The 24,200-nt window shown below is 44.3% G+C and overlaps 1 protein-coding gene across 1 annotated transcript in view; it reads left to right on the forward strand.

The window, feature by feature from the left end:
- SETD5 (SET domain containing 5) overlaps nucleotides 1-24,200 on the forward strand; it is an 89,236-nt gene that overhangs the window by 56,956 nt on the left and 8,080 nt on the right. Inside the window, 18 exon segments of the mRNA XM_044302190.1 lie at nucleotides 48-235; nucleotides 2,657-2,695; nucleotides 11,374-11,616; nucleotides 12,334-12,482; nucleotides 12,715-12,832; nucleotides 15,123-15,232; nucleotides 15,451-15,700; nucleotides 15,829-15,903; nucleotides 16,410-16,664; nucleotides 16,983-17,164; nucleotides 17,166-17,298; nucleotides 17,384-17,626; nucleotides 17,825-17,942; nucleotides 18,766-19,016; nucleotides 20,066-20,122; nucleotides 20,967-21,449; nucleotides 23,045-23,337; nucleotides 23,687-23,826. Of these exon segments, the coding sequence (XP_044158125.1) occupies nucleotides 48-235; nucleotides 2,657-2,695; nucleotides 11,374-11,616; nucleotides 12,334-12,482; nucleotides 12,715-12,832; nucleotides 15,123-15,232; nucleotides 15,451-15,700; nucleotides 15,829-15,903; nucleotides 16,410-16,664; nucleotides 16,983-17,164; nucleotides 17,166-17,298; nucleotides 17,384-17,626; nucleotides 17,825-17,942; nucleotides 18,766-19,016; nucleotides 20,066-20,122; nucleotides 20,967-21,449; nucleotides 23,045-23,337; nucleotides 23,687-23,826 (3,327 nt within the window).

Raw genomic sequence — 24,200 nt, forward strand, 5'->3', positions numbered from 1 at the left:
CCATGTGTTTTATAGAGTCTTTTTGCATACTTTTTTGTTCTATACAGGGGGTGAGACCAGTGCTACGGAAAGTTGGGATGAGGAGCTTTCTCCATCAACAGTCCTCTATACAGCCACCCAGCACACACCAACAAGCATCACTCTCACTGTCAACAGAGTGCGGAGAAGTAAACCAAAAAAGAGGAAGAAAAGTACAGAAAAGGCTCGTAATACCCCCAAAACCAAAAAGATGAAGGTATGATAGCACACCTTTTTTTTTTTTTTTTTTTTTACAATAGTTCTACTTGTGTATAATTTAAATTAAAGTGGTTCTCTCACTTCAGCAAATGGCATTTATAATGTAGAGAAAGTTCACATTATACATTGCTCAGTTTCAGGGTTACGATCACCCTGTATCCCAGCAGCAGTAGTCGTGCTTGCACAATATAGCAAAAAGTGCTGACCTCTTTGGTGGCCTGGGACCGTGTGAGCACGCGTAGTCCAGCACTTTTTTCTGTAGTGCGCAAGCACGACCACCGCTGCTGGATTACTCTGTGTTCATAAACCCTGGATACAAGCAGTGATTAATGTGATGGGTAAACTAATCCAGCCAGCAAATGAGGCAATATGGACACTCACAATACATTAGTAAGTGCCAGGTATTAACTTTGTCGACATGATAAATGCCATTTACTGAAGTGAGACAACCCCTTTAAAGCCACAACATCTTCAAGCGGATCTGTCCGCTGAATACACTGCCCTATGTAGGGACCCAATTATAACTGGTATGAGTTTGTACTGCTAGTAGCCAAAAGAGCACAAACGTTTGTTTGGTTGGCTACTAGAAGCTCTGGACACATGTAAGTCTGGTGTGTTCATGATGAGTGCTGCCTTCAACATGGTCACTGACAGGTTTCTGCATGTATGTGACTGTGCACACCTCACCTGAGGGGCAGAGGAAACACTTACAGGAAGCTGACAAATCTACTTTAAAATGTATATTTAAAAAAACTGTCACTAATTGTCGGGCCAATTATCTGGAACGATTCCTGATAATAGACCCGTGTAAATGTGCTGCCAATTACCCTCTGAATGAGCAAAATGCTCGTTCGTTGGGTGAAATATTATATATGCAGCACATTAAATCATTGTTTCTGAGCAGCAAAATGTTCTCTGTACACAGCGATCTGCTGCCCAGAAACACTGAATCTGTGTGAGGACAAGCAGTAGCCATTGCTCGTCCCAATACAGTGGAGGTAATCGCTGCTTGTAAATGCAGCTCTTTACTTCCACTGACAAGCAGGCAATTACTGGGAAGGAACAGGTCCTTTGCTGATAATTGCCTGCTCAGTCAGAAAGTGTAAATCTGCCATTAGTTATGCATTATTTGTCACATGTTTCTTTTTAAGGTGATTGAAAGCACCTGTCACTTTGTCAACAGGGTCCACTGTCAAACCTTGTGTACAGTTGACAGCCCACTGTCACCCTCCAGGGGAACAGGAATCAGACTGTTAAAAATTTCTGCTCATTTGATGAGTTCGCTCAGAGACAATCAGGTGCTGGGCAACTCTTGTGTTGCTTATATTCTTTTCTCTTTAGGGTTTCGCCACATATTCAGGCTTTCTGATGCCATGTTTGAAGACAAAGCCAGGCGTATATATATAATGAAGGCGTATATATATAATGAAGAATTCCATGGCACATCCAAGGCGTAAAATCAGGAGAAACTTTTATTCACCAGAATATTCTCAAGCAGAAAGCTCACAGGAGGAAGATCGAAACGTCGCTGTCTGGTGAATAAAAAATGTTCCGGATTTTACGCCTTGGATGTGCCGAGGAATTCTTCATACTAACCATTTGAAGGGGGATCGCCTTCACAGCCGCTGGCACTCCGCTGATACTGCAGTGCCGCCCCAACCTTTATATATTTATATATATATATATATATATATTTCAATGGGGGACGGATCCGCTTGAAGATTGAGCCACATTGTGGCATCTTCAAACGGATCCGTCCCCATTGACTTACATTGTAAGTCTGGACGGATCCGCACGCCTCCGCACGGCCAGGCGGACACCCGAACGCTGCAAGCAGCGTTCAGCTGTCCGCCTGTCCGTGCGGAGGCGAGCGGAGCGGAGGCTGAACGCCACCAGACTGATGCAGTCTGAGCGGATCCGCCTCCATTCAGACTGCATCAGGGGTGGACGGCTGCGTTCGGGTCCGCTCGTGAGCTCCTTCAAACGGAGCTCACGAACGGAATACCGAACGCTAGTGTGAAAGCAGCCTAATGTGTGTGTATATATGTATTTTTTTTTTCTTTGTCTTCAAAAACTAACTATATGCAGAAATCTGACTTTTGTGGCAGTGCCCTCATAAAGAACATGCAGTGCAATCAATCCACACTGGTATAAAGATTGAGAAACATGGGTGTTAGCAGCACAATCATTAGATTAACGGCAGTATTCGTTTCAAGTGTGTGTGCTCTGTCCTATCTTCAGTTCGGTAGCATTGCTGTGTGGCTCCTATTGATGAGTATTTCAGCAAAATTGCCCTTAATGAATACAGGAGCCTTGGACACAGTCTGCACAGGTTTCCCCACTTTCTGCATAGGGAGCAGTATGGTTTTGCAAAGGTTGTATTGTATTTGTAACTCTTACTATGTTCTGATTGTTTTAGGCTTTTCGGGAAGGTTCCCGCAAGTCTTTACGTATGAAGGTGAGTCCCCCGTTTTCCTGGTAGTCTTTAACCATTTGACAACATGCGCCTTATATGTACGGCGCATGTTGTCTCTTTAAAGATGCGGAGCGGGCGCCTTAGCCGCTGGTGACCTTCTGTTTCACACAGCAGACACCCGGGGCTAATGTCTACAATTGCAAAAACGCTGATCGCAGACATTTAACCCCACAGATGCCGTGGTCACTTCCCAGGGCCCGAATGGCTTCTCCACACCAAGATTAGGGGGGGGGGGGGTTTTGTTGGTTGTGATGGGCTAGAGCCTGTGCAAGACAACCGTTCCTATCGCAGGTATATTATTTTGGAGGCCTGCAGGTGGCAGTCTTCCATAGGAATATGGTGCATTTCCCATTCACGGACTGATCTGTAGTTTTAACTGATTATTTTGGTCGGTGAGGCTGCTTTCACACTAGCGTTTTTGCTGGATCCGGCAGGGTTCAGCAAAAACGCTTCCATTACTGATAATACAAAAATCTGCATCAGTTATGACCGGATCTGTCATGAACTCCATTGAAAGTCAATGGGGGACTGATTTTTTTTTGACTTGCAATGGGGGTCATGCCGGATCCGTCTTGCTCTGCATCCCAGGACGGAAAGCAAACTACAACATGAGAACGGAACGTAATGCAATTTGGAGCATTCTGTTCTGTTCAGTTCAGTTTTGTCCCCATTGACAATGAATGGGGACAAAACTGAAGCGTTTTTTCTCTTTCGCCTATGACGGCACCCCTGGAGAGACAGACCCCCTCCTCCTCTGGACAGGAACCAGAACGCCTTTTTAAAAGGAGGAGTCCTCCCCTCCAGTTCTGTTTCCTGTCCTAAGAGGCAGGAAGGAATCGTATCGCCGATACACTATTAGAGCTGTGGGGGCCCCGGCAATTTATGCAAGTGAGGAGGGTTACCCCGAGCGGCGTAAGTCTCCATGGGGAGCCACTGCTAAGTCTGGGCTCCAGAGTCTGTCCCTCACCTTCCATCCCCTTCCCTGGACCTGGGGGGTTTGTACCTTCTGGGTTTTCTGCGGCCGTGTTCGCATGTTCGGCCGCCGGCCCGTGTGTGTCTGCACTTCCGGGTGCGGCGGTGGGAGGAAGCCGACGCTGCTGACCGGAAGGGGAGTGAGCTGGTGGCGTGCGCTGAGGACAAAATGCCCAGCCAGTCACTGTCATGCGGACTGAAGAGCTGGCAGTTTCCCATTCCGGCTGAGTTTGCTGTGTAAGGAATGGAGCAGGATTGGACCTCTGAGACCACCAATGATGCATCGGTACCACGGTGGGGGTAAGAGGGGTCATTCCCCAGCAGATTTTAATTTAGTATTGCTTATGGGATTGTTTGTTTGTGCCTAGGTGTCTAAAGAGTCTTCCAGGAAGACTTCCAAAGCTAAAGAGAGGGGGTGTGCAGTTTGTAAAAAGAAGCTACTCTGCATAGGCTAAACCCCTTTGTCAAGGATGTGTCAGCAAGTTAATGGAGGAGGAAGCTCCATCCTTGATAAGCAGTAGATCAGGGATGAGGTCAGAGAGTCAGTTGGCGGATTGATTAAATTTCGCCCCGGTACTTCTGCTGCTGCATCTAAAGATTCCCCCTCCAGTGACGGCGATATTCTATCTGGGTGGGAGGAAGAAGGAGAGTTTGTCATCGGACCATTCTTCTGAGGACGAAGCCACAGGGAAACCGCTGTTTCATACTGAGAACACTAACTCTCTAGTCAAGGCGGTTAGAGCTACTATGGGGCTGGATGATAATCGGTGCAAGACTCTGTTTGAGGACCTTGGTTCCTATAAAGAGGAAGGTGTTTGATGTACATAAGAACATTCAGGCGGTAATCGCCAGGGAATAGAAAATACCAGATAGGAAGTTTTTCGTTCCTTCCTCTGTTAAATGGAAATATCTGTTTGATATAGAGGTCTCTGTCCCCTGGTATATAGGGCCCCAAAGCTGGATGCTACTGTGGCTAAAATGTCCAGGAGAAATTCTCTATCCTTTGAAGATATTGGTTCCCTTAAGGACCCAATGGACAGAAGAGCAGAGGTTTACTTAAAGAAAAATTGTGAGGCCTCTGCAGCACCCTTTGAACCTGCTATTGCTGCTTCCTCTGTCGCTAGGTCCCTAAAGGTGTGGATGGGAGAGTTAGAGGCCCACATTAAAGGGGGTACCCCTAGGGAGCAGTTGCTTACCTCCTTCCCCATAATAAACAATGCCCTAGATTTCTTGGCCAATGCCTCTGCGGATTCCTTAAGATTCTCCGGCAGGGCTTCGGCCTTATCCAACTCTGTCCGTAGGGCTAAAGGGCTGGAATAGGGACGCTTCCTCCAAGTCTAAGCTTTGTGCTATCCCATGTCAGGGTGAGTTTTTGTTTGGCCCAGTCCTTGACCACCTTTAAAAAAGGCTTACTACAAAAAAAAAGGTTTTCCCTCTGCTAATCAACCCCCTAGGAGATCTTTCCATCCTAGATTTAATAAAGAAGGGTTTAAAGGAAAAAGAGCAAAGCAGTTTTCTGGTGTCACTAGAAAGAATAAGGGGTTTCTTTTTTCCGGGTCTGATGCCTCTAAGAAACAGTCCCAATGACACCATGCCCCCTGTCGGAGGTCGTCTGTCTGTTTGCACATCGGTGGCAGGGGATTTCCGACAGTGCTTGGAGATAAACTCGGTGGTAAGGGAAGGCCTAAGGTTAAATTTTCAGAGCATTCTAGAGGGGAGGTTTGTGGTCACAGATTACCGGTCAGATCGGCAAAACAGTCAGCTATCATTACAGACGTTCTCTCTCTAATAGAGAAAAAAATATTGATAAAAATCCCAGAGCAGGAAGTGTCAAAAGGGTTTTACACTCCCCGTTTCTTGTCAAGAAACAAAATGGTTCATTTCGGGCCGTAATAAACCTAAAGTGCTTAAATCAGTATCTGGTGTACGAGAGGTTTTGTATGGAGTCCATCAGGTCAGCAGTAAGCAATCTTTTTCTGAACTGCTTTATGGCCACTGTGGACCTGAGGGATGCATATTACCTTGTCCCTATCCATCCCAGCTATCAAAAGTTTCTGAGGGTAGCAGTCCAATCGGAGCAGGAAGTTCTTCATCTTCAATTTCAAGCCTTACCCTTTGGGCTTTCGCAGGCTCCGAGGGTGTTCACGAAAATAGTTTCTGAAATGATGGCCCATGTGAGGGAGAAGGAGATGGTCATCATACCTTACCTGGATGATTTTCTTCTTGTGTCCCAATCGTATTGGGCTATTCAGAGGCAGATTTCCTGGTTGAAGGAAGTTCTAGAAAAGCTAGGATGAGTGATAAATCTAGAAAAGTCCAGTTTATGTCCAAGTTAAAGGTGTAACTTCCTAGGGATCATTCTAGACTCCAGAGCCCAGAAGTGTCTGTTGCCCCTTCAAAAGGCCTTACAAATCAAGTTCAGGGTCCAACACATTCACTCGCACCAGTCTGTCACCCTAAGAGAGGCCATGTCTTTGTTGGGCCTCATGACTGCTGCAATTCCAGGAGTAGAATGGGCCCAATATCATTCAAGTATTCTACAATTTCAGATTCTACAGGAAAAAGACAAGTATACTCTCTCGCTGGACTCGGAAATATCTCTATCTCCTTGGACTCTGAGCTCCTTGAGGTGGTGGATGAATTTAGAGAATCTTCAAAAAGGGGTTCCGTGGATCAGAGAAGCGGTTCTTCCTTTGACTACAGATGCGAGTACATCCGGTTGGGGAGCCCATGTGGAGTCCCTTCTGTTGCAGGGAAGCTGGGACAGCAGAGTCTTATCCCAGTCTCACAATTTTAGGGAATTAAATGCGATCAAGTTAGCCCTGGAACAGTCTTCCAGTTATCAGGGGCAGAAATGTAAAGATCTACTCGGACAACACAACTGCCGTAGCATATATCAATCGGCAGGAAGGTACAAGAGCTCATTGCCTCATGTCCCTTACCCATCAGATGTTCAGTCTGGCAGAGGCTTCTCTATCTTTCTGCGGTCCATCTCAGGGGCTCAGACAATATAAAAGCGGACTTCCTCAGTCGTCACCACCTAAGCCAGGAGTGGTCCCTTGATCAAAGGGTTTTCAACCAGGTCACAGCATTATGGGGGATTCCGGAGATGGCTCTTTTTGCCACCAGATCAAACAGAAAGAGGGAATAGAAAACTTCTACATCTCCGGGGGGGAACATCTGAAAGCGGTGGGCGCATTGTCTCAATCTTGGAGATGGGGCCTTCTCTATGCCTCCCCCCCCTTAAAAATGTTACCGAGGGTTCTCAAAAAATATCAGAGGAGGAAGCCACTGTAATAGTCATAGCCCCTTCTGGCCGAGAAGAGTTTGGTTCTCCTGACGCCGCACGATGTTATCACCAGTTTCTAAGGTCAAAACCCCTCCTTGGGATTTAAACTTGGTCCTCTCTGCGCTCTCTTCTGACCCCTTTGAGTCAATTGATAGTATCTCCCCTAAGATGCTCTCCCTAAAGCTTGCTTTCCTGTTTGCAATTACCTCGGCTAGAAGGTCTAGGGAGGTCAGTTCACTCTGCTGATCCCCCTATTTGGTTATCTTGGGTACTGATTTCTCCTGATCCTTCTTTTTTACCAAAAGTCTCTTCTCCTTTTCACCGCTCTCAGGAGATAGTGCTACCTTCCTTCTGTGCCTCCCCTAAGGCTCCATTCACACATCCGTAAGTGTGGTCTGCATCCGTTCCGCAATTGTGCGGACCCATTCATTCTCTATGGGGACGGAATGAATGCGGAGCGCGCATTTCCGGAGCGCGCCCCTGATCTTCCGGTCTGCAGCTCCGCAAGAAAATAGAGCATGTCCTATTCTTGTCCGCAATAGCAGACAAGCATAGGCATTTCTATGGGGGTGCCAGCTGGGTGTATTGCGGATCCACAATGCACTACGGACGTCTCAAGGGACACTAAGAATGAGTAAGAATCAGAGTTCCATTGCCTAGATGTTAGGAGGTGTATTTTACAATATCTGAAGGTTACTCAGCCTTGGAGAGCCTCCTGTCTGCTGCTTTTGTTTCAGGGAGCTAAGCAGGGCTCTGCTGCCTCTTCTCAGACCATTGCTAGGTGGATCAGACAGGCCATTGCCTTAGCTTACTCTTCTAAGGGACTAGTTCCGCCCTCGGGGTTTGGGGCTCACTCTACAAGATCAGTCTCCACATCTTGTGCAGAGAGAGCTTCAGCTTCAATTGAGCAGATTTGTAGAGCAGTTCTCCTCATACATTTTTTAGGCATTATAGGCTACATCTACCCTCTAATGAGCGTCTTTCCTTTGGCCGTAAGGTGCTGCAGGCTGTAGTCCCGCCCTAGATAGGATTCTTGCCCGTTCTCCAGGGGTGCTGTCATAGGTGAAAGAAAAATATTGGATTACACTTACCGGTAATCGTTTTTCTTTGAGCTTATGACAACGCCCGGTTAATTCCCATCCCATTCCCCCCCCCCCCCCCCCCAAAAAAAGGGGAGGGGGGAGTTAAGATGTTATCTTTCTTAGTTCTTGAGAAAGGACTGAGGTGGAGGGGAGGACCACACTTTTAAAAAGGCGTTCTGGTTCCTGTTTCCTGTCCAGAGGAGGAGGCGGTCTCTCCAGGGGTGCTGTCGTAGGCTCAAAGAAAAATGATTACCGGTAAGTGTAATCCATTATTTTCCGGTATTGAGACCCTATGACGGATCTCAATACCGGAAAACTAAAACGCTAGTGTGAAAGTAGCCGGAAGTGACAAAAAAAAGTGAACTGGACATTTAAATAGTTTTTTCCACCCTTTATGGTCTTCACAGGGCCTGGATTAAATACCTTTGGACACAATGCCTATGATCTTTATTAGTTATTTGTAATATTGGGAAGAGGGGGCGATTTGCATTTTTATATATTTATATATTCATATATATATATATATATATATATATATATATATATATATATATATATATATATATATATAATTTTTATTTTTTTTATTTTACTTTTTTCAACTTCTAGCAAAACATCCAACAATATATAGAAGCACACTGGAAATAGATCTACCACTAGACCCGATATCATATATATTTTATTACAAAGAACAAGACGGGAAAAAATCAAACATCACAAATCCCTCAAATAATCCATGCTGTACTATTAGTAGCTAAAAGATGTATCCTCAACTCCTGGATATAACAGACAACCCCACAACTACAGAAGTGATATCCCAAATGAAATACATGTGTATGGAGAGAATAGATACATTAAATAACGGGAAAAAAAATGATGATAATTTCTTTATAAAATTGAAAACTCTTATTAAAACACACTTGCAAGCTCACAAAATAGAAAATCTGATGACTCCATTCCAACACAGACTGGTACAATGTAGAAAAGAGAAAAAAACGCCCTTGGGGAACTAAATATTTAAAACATTTATAAAATATGTGCGTATATTTTACACCTGTGTCGTAATAATAAGATATACCGTATTTTTCGCCCTATAAGACGCATCGGCTCATAACTCACCTAGGTTTTAGAGGGGGACAATAAGAAAAAAATATTTTTCATTACACCTCAGGTCAGACCACTAATCAGACCTCAGCTGACAGCCCCAATGTTAATAAGACCTCAGCTCAGACCTCAATGTGAATGACCCTCAATTAGACCTCAGATAAGAGTCCCAGTAGCCTAATTTCAGCCCCTAGCCGTGTTTAAGCCCCCATCAGCCTCATATGGGTTAAAAAAAAAAACCTCTCCTGCTCCGGATGCTGCCGCTCCTCTCCCCCAGCGTGCTCTGTCTTCCGGCTGTGCTGTGAAGGCTGCGCACAGCATGAGATCAGAGCGCAGTCACGCTGTGCACAGCCTTCACAGCCGAGGACCAGGAAGCGGTGAGTACAAAACCTTCACCGCTTCCCGATCCTCCGGTACTAATGAGCGCTTCCATAATGGAAAGCGTTCAGTTCATTAGTATTCGCCACACTTTGGGGGGGAGATGCGTCTTATGGGGCGAAAAATACGGTATGTATAATTTTATATTTTTTACGTGTATTTGGTATACCTTTTATTTATATGTACTGTAACTGAAAATTACCTGTGTTTTTCGCTTTATAAGATGCACCTGATGATAAGACGCACCCCAGGTTTAAGACGAGGAAAATATTTTTCATCAGGACATCAGATGAGGCCCCCATAAATATCAGGACATCAGATGAGGCCCCCATAAATATCAGGACATCAGATGAGGCCCCCATAAATATCAGAACATCAGATGAGGCCCCCATAAATATCAGGACATCAGATGAGGCCCCCATAAATATCAGGACATCAGATGAGGCCCCCATAAATATCAGGACATCAGATGAGGCCCCCATAAATATCAGGACATCAGATGAGGCCCCCATAAATATCAGGACATCAGATGAGGCCCCCAAAAATATCAGGACATCAGATGAGGCCCCAAAAAATATCAGGACATCAGATCAGCCCTTCATGTCAGAACCCCATCAGACCTCAGATTAGATTAAAATAAAAACCATCTCTTACATGTCCTACGCCGCGGCTCCTCTCCACCTCCGGCATAAGTCGCGCTCCACTGTCTTTCCGGCCTGCGCTGCTCTGTCACCTGACTGCGTGCAGCATCGGGTCATAGTGTGCGCATTACGTTCTGACGCTGTACGCGGTCAGGACTGTGCAGCGCCGGCCCCAGAAATGAAGACCCGAAGGGTGAGTATTACAAGCGCTTGCAGCGCTTCACTCCCTACTCTCCCGGCACCTAAAGCATACTAGTGAGTGCTTCACTAGTATTCACTTTATAAGACGCACACCCATTTCCCCCCACTTTTGGGGGGGGGTGAAAAAGTGTGTCTTATAAAGCAAAAAATACAGTACAATAAAAAGATTATTTAAAAAACAAACTTTTTTTCCCTTTTTTTTTTTTAAAGTCCCTCTAGGTGATCATCTGATTACTTCTCCAATAGACTGCAATGATTTGCTTTGTGGCAATGAGGGCCTGGGACTGCCATAACAATCAAATGTTTCCCTTGATCTCGGCATGAGGGGGCCATTCAGGATCCTGGAGCACACAATTGACCATGGCATCTGAGGGCTTAAATGTCCGAGATTGGCAGCAGAAACCCGTTCAGCTGCACTCCACACTATAAAGTGTTTAATTTGTATTTAATGGGTTTTCCAAATTTTTTGACTTGCCTATCTTCTGGATGGGTCATCAGTATCTGATCTGTGGGGTTCCCACACCCAGAGCCTTAATCATGTGAATTGGGCTGAGTTGCAATACCAATCACAGCCACTATACAATGTACGGAGCTGTGCTTGGTAAGCTGCAGGAAGGCTGCGGTGTTTAATGGAGCACCAGTGCCGTATCAAACAGCTGATCGGCGGGGGTCAGACTCCCACAGATCAGATACTGATGACCTGTTAACAACATACACCTTATGAAGCAGACCTCTCCGTGTACCCGAGGATATGCATCAGAGAAAATGACTAATGCATTGACTTAAAGTACTTGTTGGTGACCCAAAACAACTTCACCTCACTTTCTTTTTTTCAGTACTTTTTAAGCCTCAGCAGGTGATCTATTTTTACTATATTATTTAATATATTACTATATTCCTATCATATTATACTGTGTTCAGGTAGCTCTTACATGGTCGTGGGGATGCAGCCATCAAATTAATTTGCTGTTTTTTTTTTTGTTTCTCATCTAGACTTCACCTTCCGATGCTCACACATTGGATGAAAATACCACGGAGGGCTGGGAGAACAGGATCAGGCTTTGGACTGACCAGTATGAGGAGGCATTTACTAACCAGTATAGTGCAGACATGCAGAACCTTTTGGAGAGGCATGTACGCGCTAACAAAGACCTGGCTGGAAAAGTGGAGCTGCCTGAAACCATAAAAAAGGCAGAACTGTCGTGTAACAACACCGTCGTAGGATCTCAGATGCAGGTATAAGATTTATTGCAATTGCCCATTATGCTTGCATTTTTTACCATTATTTTTCAGTCCATGTCCTAGCCACATTTTTTGCGGATCACACGCGATCCCATTCATTTCTATGGGGCTGCCAAAAAATGCGTTCATGCAGCAGTACCGCAAAAGAAAAGCACCTGTCCTGTGCTTGTCTGTTTTGCAGACAAGAATAGGCATTTTGACAATGGGGCCCGTGAAAAGTGCTGGAGGCACGCAGCCAGTATCCACATTTTGAAGATCAGTCGTTCGTGAACTGAAAACTGATACCGCCATGTGAATGTAGCCATGTGGCCTTGCGCTCAAGAGGACCTGTCACCTCTCTTGACATGTCTATTCTAGTATTTTTACTTGTGTTCACCATGTAATAACAATTCTGGCAGCACCATTTTATATAACTATGTATGTTATATTCCTCTGTTATTCCTACTAGAAGTTTATGAATTGAATAGCCAGCAGTCTCCATTAGAGTCCAGTTTCGGGAGCGTTCCTGCACAGTCTGACAGTATCCAAACAATCAGTGCTGTCAATGGCAGACCGTGCAGGGACACCCATCTTTACCACAACTTGCACCCCTGTGTCGCTGTGAGTCCTAGCATACGGGTTTTATGAATCCTTTAGAATTTGTTACAGGTGTACTTGTGTATGTCCTTTGTATATCCTTTTTCCCATAGCTGATACATCTTTTTCTTCCAGTTTCAGCTTGGAAGGGTGGCCCGAGTGCAAAAGCATCGTAAGATACTCCGTGCGTCCAAGGATTTGCCAGTAAACACTCTTGTAATTGAATACCGTGGCAAAGTTATGTTACGGCAGCAGTTTGAAGTCAATGGACACTTCTTCAAAAAGTAAGTATATGGTAATTGGATAGAAGTTTATGCCCAGCGATGATTGCTTATTTTCCTCAATGTCTGTTTCTTGTTTGAAAAAGACAAAGTCTACCTGAGTGTTAGAACAGTGATCCCACTACAGAGTGAGCCCCATTTATTTATTACTGTCTGCAATTTTGTTAGCCTCCATTAGTATATTCTTTTTTTTATTTTTTATTTTTTCATTATTTGTAATTTTTTCTTCTGACAGACCGTACCCCTTTGTGCTTTTTTACTCCAAATTTAACGGCTTGGAAATGTGTGTGGATGCACGGACTTTCGGTAATGATGCCAGGTTTATCAGACGTTCCTGCACGCCCAATGCTGAGGTAAGTCCATAGTTTGTCCTATGTTTTGCAGTTGATTTGCAGTATGTCATTTTGAAAGCCACTGTTTTAGGAAGCTGACTGTAGTGTTACTCATGGCAAAAAAAGACACAGTCCTGAGCATGGACAGAAGGTGACATAGTAGAGGTCATAGCAGCAGAACACATCATGCGGAAGCAGCAATAGATTAGGATTTCTTTAAAGGGGCTATCTCACCATTGTATGATTATGTGAAAAAATGGTAGTGGACATGCATGCTCAGTCCCTGTCCCCACAGCCAGGACTCTGCATAGTGATCCTCTGTTCACTCCTTCGCAGCCAATAGCTTTCTGTCTGCTTGTCAGGGAAAGAGCAGAGCTTCTGCACTAATATGGCAGCATAGCTGAAAAAACTCCTTCTGTAGGAGAAGTATTATGGAGCAATATTGTCAGCTGCCAGAGGAGGAAGGAAGCTGACTTTGCCCAGAGCCTGTTCCCAGCAGCACCAAGGGGGATACATGGAAGCAAAGAATGATAAAAAAAGATATTTTTTATGCTACAGCAGTCAGTTACATAAGGGGATGTCCAGGAATTGATAATGATGACCTATCCTCAGGATAGGTCATCATCACATCGGCGGGGTTCCGAGTCCCACAGCCTCGCCGATCAGCTGTTTCAGGGAGCAGATGCTCTATTGAGCGCAGCCGGCTCCTGGTAGCTTTCCAAGCACAGAGCTGTACATTGTATAGCGGCTGTGCTTAGTATTGCAACTCAGTCCACTTGACCTGAACTCGGCTGAGTTGCAATTAGGCCGCGTGACCGATGTACGGTGACAGTCACAATGCCTAGGAAGAGGCTGCGGTGCTCACTAGGGATGAGGGAATCGACTTTGGAGGAAACATCCGAAGTCGTTCCGCATAAAACTGAGTTTGAATACTGTATGGAGCCGAAGCTCCTTACAGTATTAGGATGTATTGACTCAGATGAGCCGAAGTTATTACTTTGCGAAGTGTCACGAGACTTCGGGTAATAACTTCAAAATGTAATTTCTACTGTTAAAAACAGTTTCCCGAACTTGGGTTCGGTTCCAAGTGGTAACAATAGAAGTATTAACTTTGGGAAGTAATAACTTTGGCTCATCTGAGCCAATACATTCTAATACCGTATGGAGTGTTCGCTCCGTACAGTAGTCTAACGAAGTTTTATGCGAATCGACTTGGGATTCGCTCATCCCTAGAGCTCACGGATCGCCTGGCCTCTTCTAAGAACTGATTTAAAGGGTCTCTGGTGTCGGACCCCCACCAATCTGATATTAATTACCGTATTTATCGGCGTATAACACGCACTTTTTCCCCCTGAAAATAGGGGGCAAATGATGTATGCGTGTTATACGCCGATTAGGGCTGAAACATGTCCTCCGGAGGCCAGAGAGGCAGGACTGAGCCGGCCGGCACAGCAGAGGAAGGAGGAAGGAGGAGGGAGTCCCTCCCTCCCCACTGTGCGCGGCTGCCGCTGAAGACCAACGAGGACAGAGTAGGAGGAGGAGGGGAGGGACTGTGGCCACTGCGCCACCAATGAATGTGCCGGCCATATCCCACAGTTCCGATCGGAGTCCCAGCAGTGTAATGCTGGGGCTCCGATCGCTTACCATGGCAGCCAGGAGTCACGCTACTGAAGCCCTGGCTGCCATGGTATGTTAGTGAGCAGAGAGCAGCGCATTATACTCACGTGCGCTGTGGCCGCCGGTCGCTCCTTCTTCTGTCTGTGCGGCGGATTGCTAATGCTTACAGCATTAGCAATGCGCCGCACAGACCTATGAGAAGGAGCGACCGGCGGCCACAGCGCACGTGAGTATCATGCGCTGCTCTCTGCTCACTAACATACCATGGCAGCCAGGGCTTCAGTAGCGTGACTCCTGGCTGCCATGGTAAGCGATCGGAGCCCCAGCATTACACTGCTGGGGCTCCGATAGGAACTGACACTGCCACCAATGATGGGGGGGAGGAGGGGGACCCTGTGGCCACTGCCACCAATGATTAATACTGGGGAGGGAGGGGGGGGGGGTTTGCGTTACCAGAGGGGGCAGATCAGAGGCTTTATTTGAAATTTAATTTTTTTTCCTGAAATTTCCCTCTAAAATGAAGGTGCGTGTTATACGCCCGTGCGTGTTATACGCCGATAAATACGGTACCTATCCAGAGGATAGGTCATCAATATAAATTCCTTTTAAACAGCCATTATCAGCTGTGTATACATCGAATATCAGAAATTGTGTCACTATAAACTAATTTTGTTTCTTGCTTTGCTTTATCCAGGTCAGGCACGTGATTGCAGACGGGATGGTTCATCTCTGCATTTATGCTATTGCTGCTATAGCAAAAGATACAGAGGTCACCATTGCCTTTGATTATGACTACAGTAACTGGTGAGTAAAGCACTCATTTGTTGTATACATCTTACGCAAGCAGCATCCCATTCCTATGGTTATTGCAGAAAGTAGCAGAGTTTACCACCTTTATCACTAAAGTATGTAGCCTTCCAGCGCTGCAACCAGTATTGTTTGTGTTGACGTGTACTTGGCTGAACTCTGATCTGTCGATTTTGGTGGCTTAGTAGCTGATCGATGTGTCTTGTGTATTGCAGTAGTTACAAGGTAGACTGTGCGTGTCACAAAGGCAACCGTAACTGTCCCGTTCAGAAGAGGAACCCTGTTACTGGAGAACAGCCGCCTTCTACTCCCATTCCACTGTCCATAGGGGCAGAGACGAGGCATCGCAAGGCTCGGCGAAGGGAGTTAGAAAAGCAGGGTTTTGTAGTAGATGAAAGCACCAATCACGAGAATGATGAAGCGGCTGAAGCTTCTGCCACAGATGTCCAAACCGGTGACCATGAGGTAAACCCAGCTAACAACTGTAATTAACACCTTTCCATTTTGGATCTTAAGATGTCTCTATTTACATTACCTTACTCCCGATTTGTGGTTTTGTCACAATAATTATAATAAAATTATGTCCTCCACAGATTGAAGGGGACGTTGCAACTAAAGGTGAAGATACTAAAGAGGAGGAGGTGGGAATAGTGTCCAGGACGAGAAGGGTGAGTTAAGTAATTGTATATTGGGTATTATGTAGTTATGTATTTAAACCATGATAGTGCAGGAGTCTACATAAGTTTTTCTAAACTTCTTGCATTCCAGATTCATTCTCTCAATATCTGGATGGACTGTCTGCGGATCCTGCTGCGGGTTGCTCATGTGTGCGCAGTACGAGACACAAGGTCCTGCTCTGTCTCCTAGGCTCCTGTATAGAGTACAGCAGCTCGTGCTGTAGGGTATAATGTGATTCTACATAGCTCAGGAAACAGCAGGACCCTCTGCCTCCTAGTACATAGATAAGAGCAGCCTGCAGCATCTGCAGTACAAGTTGTTTAGAGAAATGAGTATGCACAGTCCTGCTATAAATGTTTCTCTATATAATTGAAGATACACTTTAATTTGTAACTTTCTGTGATATTCTGTCATTCAGTAAATGAGTTGCTCCATCTGGACAACCAGTTTCCTAACTGGACAATATTCCAGATACTTATCATTGCGTTTCTTGTAGTCAAGAGATGACAAGAAAGCAGAGCTTCCTCTGCACACGTCTGAAGGCGTGGATAGAAGAAGGCGACGCAAAGAACAGCCTGCAGAACAAGCTGCTGTTGAACCTGAGGCGCCTTCTGTTCCTGAAGTCCAGGCAGCAGTGGATCCGACCGCCCCAGCAGATGATCCAGAGCCAGAATCTCAAAGTCCCGTGGATGTAGAAGCTGCACCCAATCCTACCCAGGGTGTAAACACTCGGAGGTCTTCTCAGGCACAGGTGAGTAAATGTCCTTTGATTTGTGTCAGTACCAGGTGGGAAATTGTTAGGTTGGGCAAGATTTAGTTTGTTGGATGTCATATTAGATTATTTATTTAACTATACATTTCATTCAGTTGCAAGCTGCTTCGTGTGAAGTACAAACCACTGTAGTGTTCAGAAGCACGGCGTTTGCAACTAGCATGTTAAATGACGTAGAGTTTGCGGTTTGCAAAATGTTAGCTCTAGTTTAAATTAAGAAAATAAACCAAACTTTTTGTGAGTTCAGATGTTTAGTTATGAATTATACATTTTTTTTTTATTTGTCTGTTTTCGTAGGACACCAACTCAGAGAAACCTGCCCCTAAACCAGTTGCACCAAAATCCACTAGACCTCGCCCCAAAAGCCGCATGTCTAGGTACCGAAGTGCTTCAGCACAGCGGTTAAGAAGACAAAGGCAAGCTGTGGCTCAGCAAGTGGAGCTAGCACCCCCAGTGCCGGAGGAAGGGACTGCAAGTTCCTGCCACAACAGAGCCTGGCACTACAGAAAATCTAGGCTTAGGTGATGCACTGCAGGGCTCAGAGTCTCCAGCAGTTATCCAGTTGGTGACCCAGCCAACGCGTTCTGGCCTTAAATACCATAAAGCGAAAAAGGTGGGTAAAATGCAATGTTAAGGTGTCCTAATTAATGTATTCTCCGCACCACCATTTTGAAATTGATCATGTCTGTCTTCTCCAGTACCTAGTCAATGAGTGGCTAAATGATAAGGTGGAGAAGCAGGACTGTCCCATTGATCACCCTTTGCGGATTACTACGGATCCAACTGTTTTGGCAACCACTCTTAACATGCTCCCTGGACTATCCCATTCCCCGTCCATCTGCACCGCTCCCAAACACTACATACGCTTTGTGTCTCCATATATGCCAGAGAGGCGAAGGAGACCTCCAAAGGCGGATGGCACTTATGGGTCATGTAAAAAGGTTAGTGCAGTTCTTTTGAAATGCGTTAGTGTTTTGTTTATTTCACCGTTGCATGATTTATGTCAGAAGCTGATTTGCAGGAGTGCTTTCCAAACTAATTATAATCCGTTTGTAGCTATGGATTATTTCTATAATTAATATTCATTTCAAGCTGCAGTTACTTCAGTTATAAAGTCGTCTTTTTGTTTCTAAATCCAGCGCTGGATTAAGCAAGCTATGGATGATGACTTCTCACAACCTGAAAGCCCTGTACAGGAAAAAACCCAACCTTTATACCAAAGCAATGAAAACACCTCGTCTTCCAGTGATCACACTGGAACCAATACAGGTATGGGATTACCATAGTGTTTGAATGTACCCTAAGGGTAAAGCCACCAGTGGCATACTTTTTTGCAGACAATCCGCCATGGATTTAGCTATAGATCTGAAGCGCAGCAATGCCGCTTAAAAATCTGCATGAGTTACATGTGGATGAAAGGTGAGATTTTCAGCATAGTGATGTGCTGCAGATTTAAAATCCTCACTAGTTATGTGCAGATTCCATAGTGGAAAACTTCCACAACTTGTGGTAGATGTTTTTTTGTTTTTTATTTATTTATTATACTCATATAAATATCATCCTCTTTTCTAATACTGTAAATTCTGCAAGTTTTCTGCATGCAATTCTGCTGTGGAGAACATTTTCTGAGGAAAACTGCAGGGAGACTGGTAAAATAAAAACTCGAACTCTTCTTCTTGGTCTGCCTTCTATCCAGTGCTCCTTTCCCCTCCCCGGGAAGCAGTAGTAACCTCTTGTTTACTACACATGACTGCTGCAACCAGTCACTGACTTCGTCGGTCTCGTACCGTACACTGCTGAGGCCAGTGATTGGTTACAGTGGTAAACAGGACTTCGCCACTGTAGCCCAGTGGAGTGGGCAGAGTGTTGACGTTGAATAGGAGGATCTAGAAGGTAATTTTACAGTTTTCTTTACATTAACATGCTCTGCAGTTTGCCAAGAAATATTTTCACTAGGGCAACACCTTGAATAAACTGCTATTTTTTTGGACTGGGAACTGAAGTTGATGTTTTGCTTTTCTCCCTTATTTGACCTGGAATGTGTTATGGAGATCACTGATGATTGATATGTTTTACAGAAATCGCAGGCATCCCTTTAAAAAATGGAAGATGAAATACATCTTAGAAGAAAGTACAGCAATGTTATCAAGTCCTGTGCCGTTCCCCCCTGCACTTCCTAACTCTGTAACAACAGACTCTCTAAGTCCGATGCAGACGACACCGAGCTCTTCCCTTCCTGGTGAAGAGGAATCCCGATATGGATATGGACTTATGTTCTCTCCCATCCCTTCTCTTGCTGCTAGTCGTTGTAATACTCCACTACAGTTTGAGGTAAAGAAAATGATGGTGCTGCCCCATGCACTGTATATTTTTGAGGTGTTGTGAGATGATGCATTTCTTTAAGATGATTGACTCCTTGTGATTAATGATTAAAGATAATCACCAGGATACCTAAATACATTTGGGTAAAATTTGTTCTAGTATCATAAATATCTACTACATTAAATTTTAACATATTTTATATTAATGCAGATATTTTTTTATTTATTTTTTCTAAATTGCCAAAACCAACCATTCCTAGTCTTTCACTTTGCAAACTAACAGTGTAACAGATTATTGTTTTGTAATGACTTGTGGCTAAATGTGTTAATTTTCTATGACTTTTAAAGGGGTTTTCCGGGAATAAGGAAAATTAAAATACGTAAATATTACTTTATTATAACTATATTCCCAAATACCCTTCATTAGGTTATAATGGCTCGTTTTGTCTAAGGGAGCAATGATTAGGAGAAATAAAATGGCCGCTGTCCTATTAGTGCACACAAAACCCATCCTAATCACAAAGTAGGACAAGTTACTTCACAACACTGAGATAAGAGCTGCCTCATCCTCCTCTCCTACTTGTCAGGCATTATGATCCTGAATACAAATGAGAAGATCTTCAGCTGAATCTCTGTAGTAACAGGAGTTCATGAGGAGACATGAAGTACAGGGAGGACGGACAGGACAGATTGTGGTAATGGAGACTGCAGACAAGTGCTGCTGCTCATTAGCCACATCTGTTCATGAACTCCATTCCTACAGAGATTCAGCTGATGACCATATTAAACTGTATTCAGGATCATAATCCCTGACAAGCAGAGCGGAGAGGAGGATGAGGCAGCTCTCTAGGGCTGCGGCCATTTTTTTTTCCCCTAATGATTACTCCCCAGACAAAATGAGCCATTATAACTAATGTAAGGTATTTGGGAATATATTTATAATGAAGTGATATTTAAGTATATTTTAATTTTCTTAATTCCTGGAGAACCCCTTTAACTTTTTTCATTTTTTTTTTTTTTTTTTCAAATGCAATTAACAATTTCCTTTTTTCCTGCTAGAACATCTCCTCCCCTGAAAGCTCCCCAGCGCATAGGCCCGAGTCCCTGTCACCAGAGGTAGCTATCAGACTATGGCACTTGCTAGTATTAAGTGTGTGTGTGTGTGTTCTGGGGAATAATGACATTATGTACCTCCATGCCGATTGAAGATAGAGTATAGGGTACACAACGGGCAATACTCCAGTGTTAATTGTTGGGTCATCAGTGGATAAGGCTACTTTCACACCTGCACACCTGCGTTTAGGTGCGGATCCGTCTGGTATCTGTAGAGACGGATCCGCACCTATAATGCAAACACTTAGATCCGTTCAGAACGGATCCGTTTGCATTACCATGAACAAAAATTGAGCCGTTTGAAAATTGAGCCATATTGTGTCAACTTCAAACGGATCCGTCCCCATTGACTTACATTGTAAGGCCTCGTTCACATCAGCGTTCAGCCTTCTGGACGGATCCGCTTGCCTCCGCACGGCCAGGCAGACACCCGAACGCTGCAAGCAGCGTTCGGGTGTCCGCCTGCTGAGCGGAGGACAAACGGTGCCAGACTGATGCATTCTGAGCGGATCCGCATCCACTCAGAATACATTAGGGCTGGACGGATCCGTTCGGGGCCGCTTGTGAGAGCCTTCAAACGGAACTCGCAAGCGGAGCCCCGAACGCTAGTGTGAAAGTAGCCTAAATAATTGGGGTCCCCTTCCCACATCATACCATATGTAGCTTCCAATGTTTCACATTGTTGGTTTGCCTGTTCAGAGTAGCACTATAGAGGTTTGGAGCCATATATATATATTTATATATTCTACTGTGGAATTTTATATGATGGCATGTGGAGCTATAGTTTATAGGTTACTGTACATCTTTAGCATAACACGAAGTATTGATTTTCTGTCTCACTTTTCAGCCTTGCCTACGGACTGATGCAGATTTGCCAAAGGCCAGTTTCTTGGATATATCCATGGAGAATTGCCAGGAGCTCCAAACCACAGTTAACACCAGTCTCGGTGATCTCGCTTCACAGTCTCCAAGCACATCTTTGCCATACAGTGGCACATCAGAAGCAAATGTTTTAGGAAAAGGAGGGGAAGGATCAACGCTGCTAAGAACGTCTGAACAGACTTTCCGGACGGAGTTCAATTTAATGTATGCTTTCTCCCCTTTGAACGCAATGCCTCGGGCCGATGGCTCATTACGTGGGTCCCCTCTTGTTGGGGAAAGAAAGCCTTCCCAATCAGATATGTACTGTGGCTCTCCTGTAGAGGCCTATTATACTAGGTCTGTTCCTGGACTTTTGAAAGAATCTGCACAAGGATCTATGTCTCCTTGTAGTGATAGGACTTGTGAGGGGGTCAGATCTTCACCACAAAATCCACCTCAGAGGAAAAAGGTAACAGATCAAGAAAATGTACTGCGTTTTATGCATATAATCGCTGAAATGTATGTAGTGTGCACCTGGATAAAGATTGTTTCACATTTATTCACCAGAATCACTTGATGATGGATTTTTTATATTGCCAATTAAAGAGGTTGTCCAGCATAATTAAAATAAATCTTGGACAAGCCCTACAATAGCCTAACATTAAAAAAAATGCATCTTCTTACCACATTCTCTGCCATGTTGGTCTGTTCCTTCTTCCGCTGCTTGTTTACAAACTGCACAAGGCAGCCAATCATTGTCCTTAGTGTTAGCCTACGGAGGTCAGTGGCTCCAGCGGTGTCACACCGTAGACTGGTACATCCCTTGTGCAGTTTGTAAACAAGCAGCGGCAGGAGAACCGGACCGGCGTGGCAGAGAATGGCGCTGAAAAAAGGGGTCAGATTTATTTATTTTTGGGCTATTGCTGGGCTTGTCCAAGACTTTTAATTATCTTGGACAATCCCTTTAATGAGTTTGTTAAAATTCATAAGATCAGTCATATGTTAGGAGAAGCCATTAGGTTTTTTTTTGTTTTTTTTATATGCCCTGTCGTCTTGCGCTGTTAGGGTACATCCACACAACAAAGAAGGCTGTGCTGCAATTTTGGCAAGAATGTCTGCGTTTGGCCACAATTTTGCAATACTTTCATCGGAAAAAAGTGCAACATGAATGCACCATATAACTAGAACCTTACATTCTTGATCAGTTTGGTCACCGCCTTTCCCAGTATATTGGTGCCTTGATTCGTCTCTTATTGATTTGTAAAAACTTTTATTCCATTTTACACAAAACAGTCGGCTTTGAATACATTAGTATGAAAAGTGACCATGTAGATGCACGTGAACATTTTTTTGGACCCACACAAGTGATATTTACAGAGTATCTAGAAAGCTTTGTTCTCGACTGCTCTTTGGGGTCTGCGCACTGTAGACACTTTTGTCCATTCCGGTGTCTGCAATACTGGGACCAAAGTAGGGACTCTGCACTTACAATATTTAACATTGTGGTGAAACCATATCATAAGGATCATTGATCAGAGGGGCTATGCTGACTGAACTGCATTGAGAATTGCAATGCAGCCCCATTGTGTTGTACCCAGCATGAATTTTCTAGGGATACATTTTTATAGTATTTTTTGCCACAGCTGAGAATATGATATAGGAATACATAGCAGGTTCGCTGAGTACGTAAATGTGGTAGACCTGCTCTAATTAACTGTTAAATTTCAGAAAGTGGTGAGATGTCTCTGTGACGTCCTCAACCCATTTGTGGTCGCCCTCGCAGCAGGACTGGATAATTTCTTGAAGCCCCTGTTAGCGGTTCCTTCCATTTTGGGTTGATTTCTGTTCACGCCCATGTAGGTTATTTCAGGACTAAATTTGCGCCCGCAGTGCGGTATTTTGCCATCCTTCAGTATACGATTAGCAGCTTCCTTAATTCTGTCTGGAAAGCAATAAAATAAGTGTGACTTTTCACAGTGTGCATCTTACTAGTGATATATTAGATGATGCATTTTGTTGCACCCCCTGATTTTCCACCATTGTCTTTCTCTTCTATCCTTGAAGGTATCTTTGTTAGAATATCGAAAGCGAAAACAAGAAGCCAAGGAAGTCATGTCTTCTCCGGGAGGGGACATTATACGCTGTGCAGGGACACCAACACGCCAGAGCAGCAATGGGTCTATTTCTGATACAGACCTGTCGGGTGCTCTGCAGCTTCAAGCTCCATCTTCACCACAAAGTGGCTTCTCTTCTCCTGTTCACCCCTCCATGCCTCAGATTGAGGATATCAGCCCCACAGAAAGAACAGTCAGCGCTTCTCCCAACTGCAAGCAACCAGAGAGCATCAGCAGCAGATGGTAATGAGATCTTGTCACTTCATCCATTAACACAAGAGTTTTGTGCATACATTTTTGGAGATGAATGTAAAAGCTAAAAACGCTGTTGTAGCCTGATACCTTCCAAACACCTTCCAAACACTTGTGTCTGTTTATCCCCCAGCAAACCTTGTATATCTTTTGTATATTATGTAACCCTGCACATCCTAGCTATTTAGCCATTTTAAAATTTGTAGATTGGTAATTGTAGAAAGAGAATGCTTTACCTACTGATGGAGAAGGAAGGCCGCAATTTATCACCATTTTTAGGGTAATTTTATGCTTATACCTCAAAGATTGCTGTGACTAATTTTTATGCATTTATTAACAGGATGGTTCCAACATCGGTAGAACGACTACGCGAGGGGCAGGGATTCCTAGAGCGAGTTTTGAGAGGTGGGGTTAAGGTGTCACAAAGAGGGGAGATGTCGCCTTCTAGGGAGAGCAGTCTGGACAGAGAAGTCAGGTAAAGTTAAACTTTTTTAAAGGAAGCCTATCGCCAAGATATTCACCATTAAACCAGGTGCAGTGCATTGTAGGGTCTTAGTTATGAAGAAAGATTTAAAAGAATTGTAATTTATTTAGTCTTGAGAAGAGACGTCTAAGGGGGGACATGATTAACCTATACAAAAAATACAGAGAAAAACTGTTCCATGTAAAATGCCCTCAAAAGACAAGGGGGCGCTGCCTCCGACTGGAGAGTCAAAGCTTCTTTACTGTCGAGAACGGTGAATCTGTGGAATAGACTTCCTCAGGACATGGTCACAGCAGGAACCGTGGACGGGTTTAAAAAGGGTTTAGATGAATTCTTAAAAGTAAACAACGTTAATGCTTATGGAAACGTG

Source organism: Bufo gargarizans, chromosome 7 (genome assembly GCF_014858855.1).
Source record: "Bufo gargarizans isolate SCDJY-AF-19 chromosome 7, ASM1485885v1, whole genome shotgun sequence".
In the NCBI taxonomy this organism is placed as follows: Eukaryota; Metazoa; Chordata; class Amphibia; order Anura; family Bufonidae; genus Bufo; species Bufo gargarizans.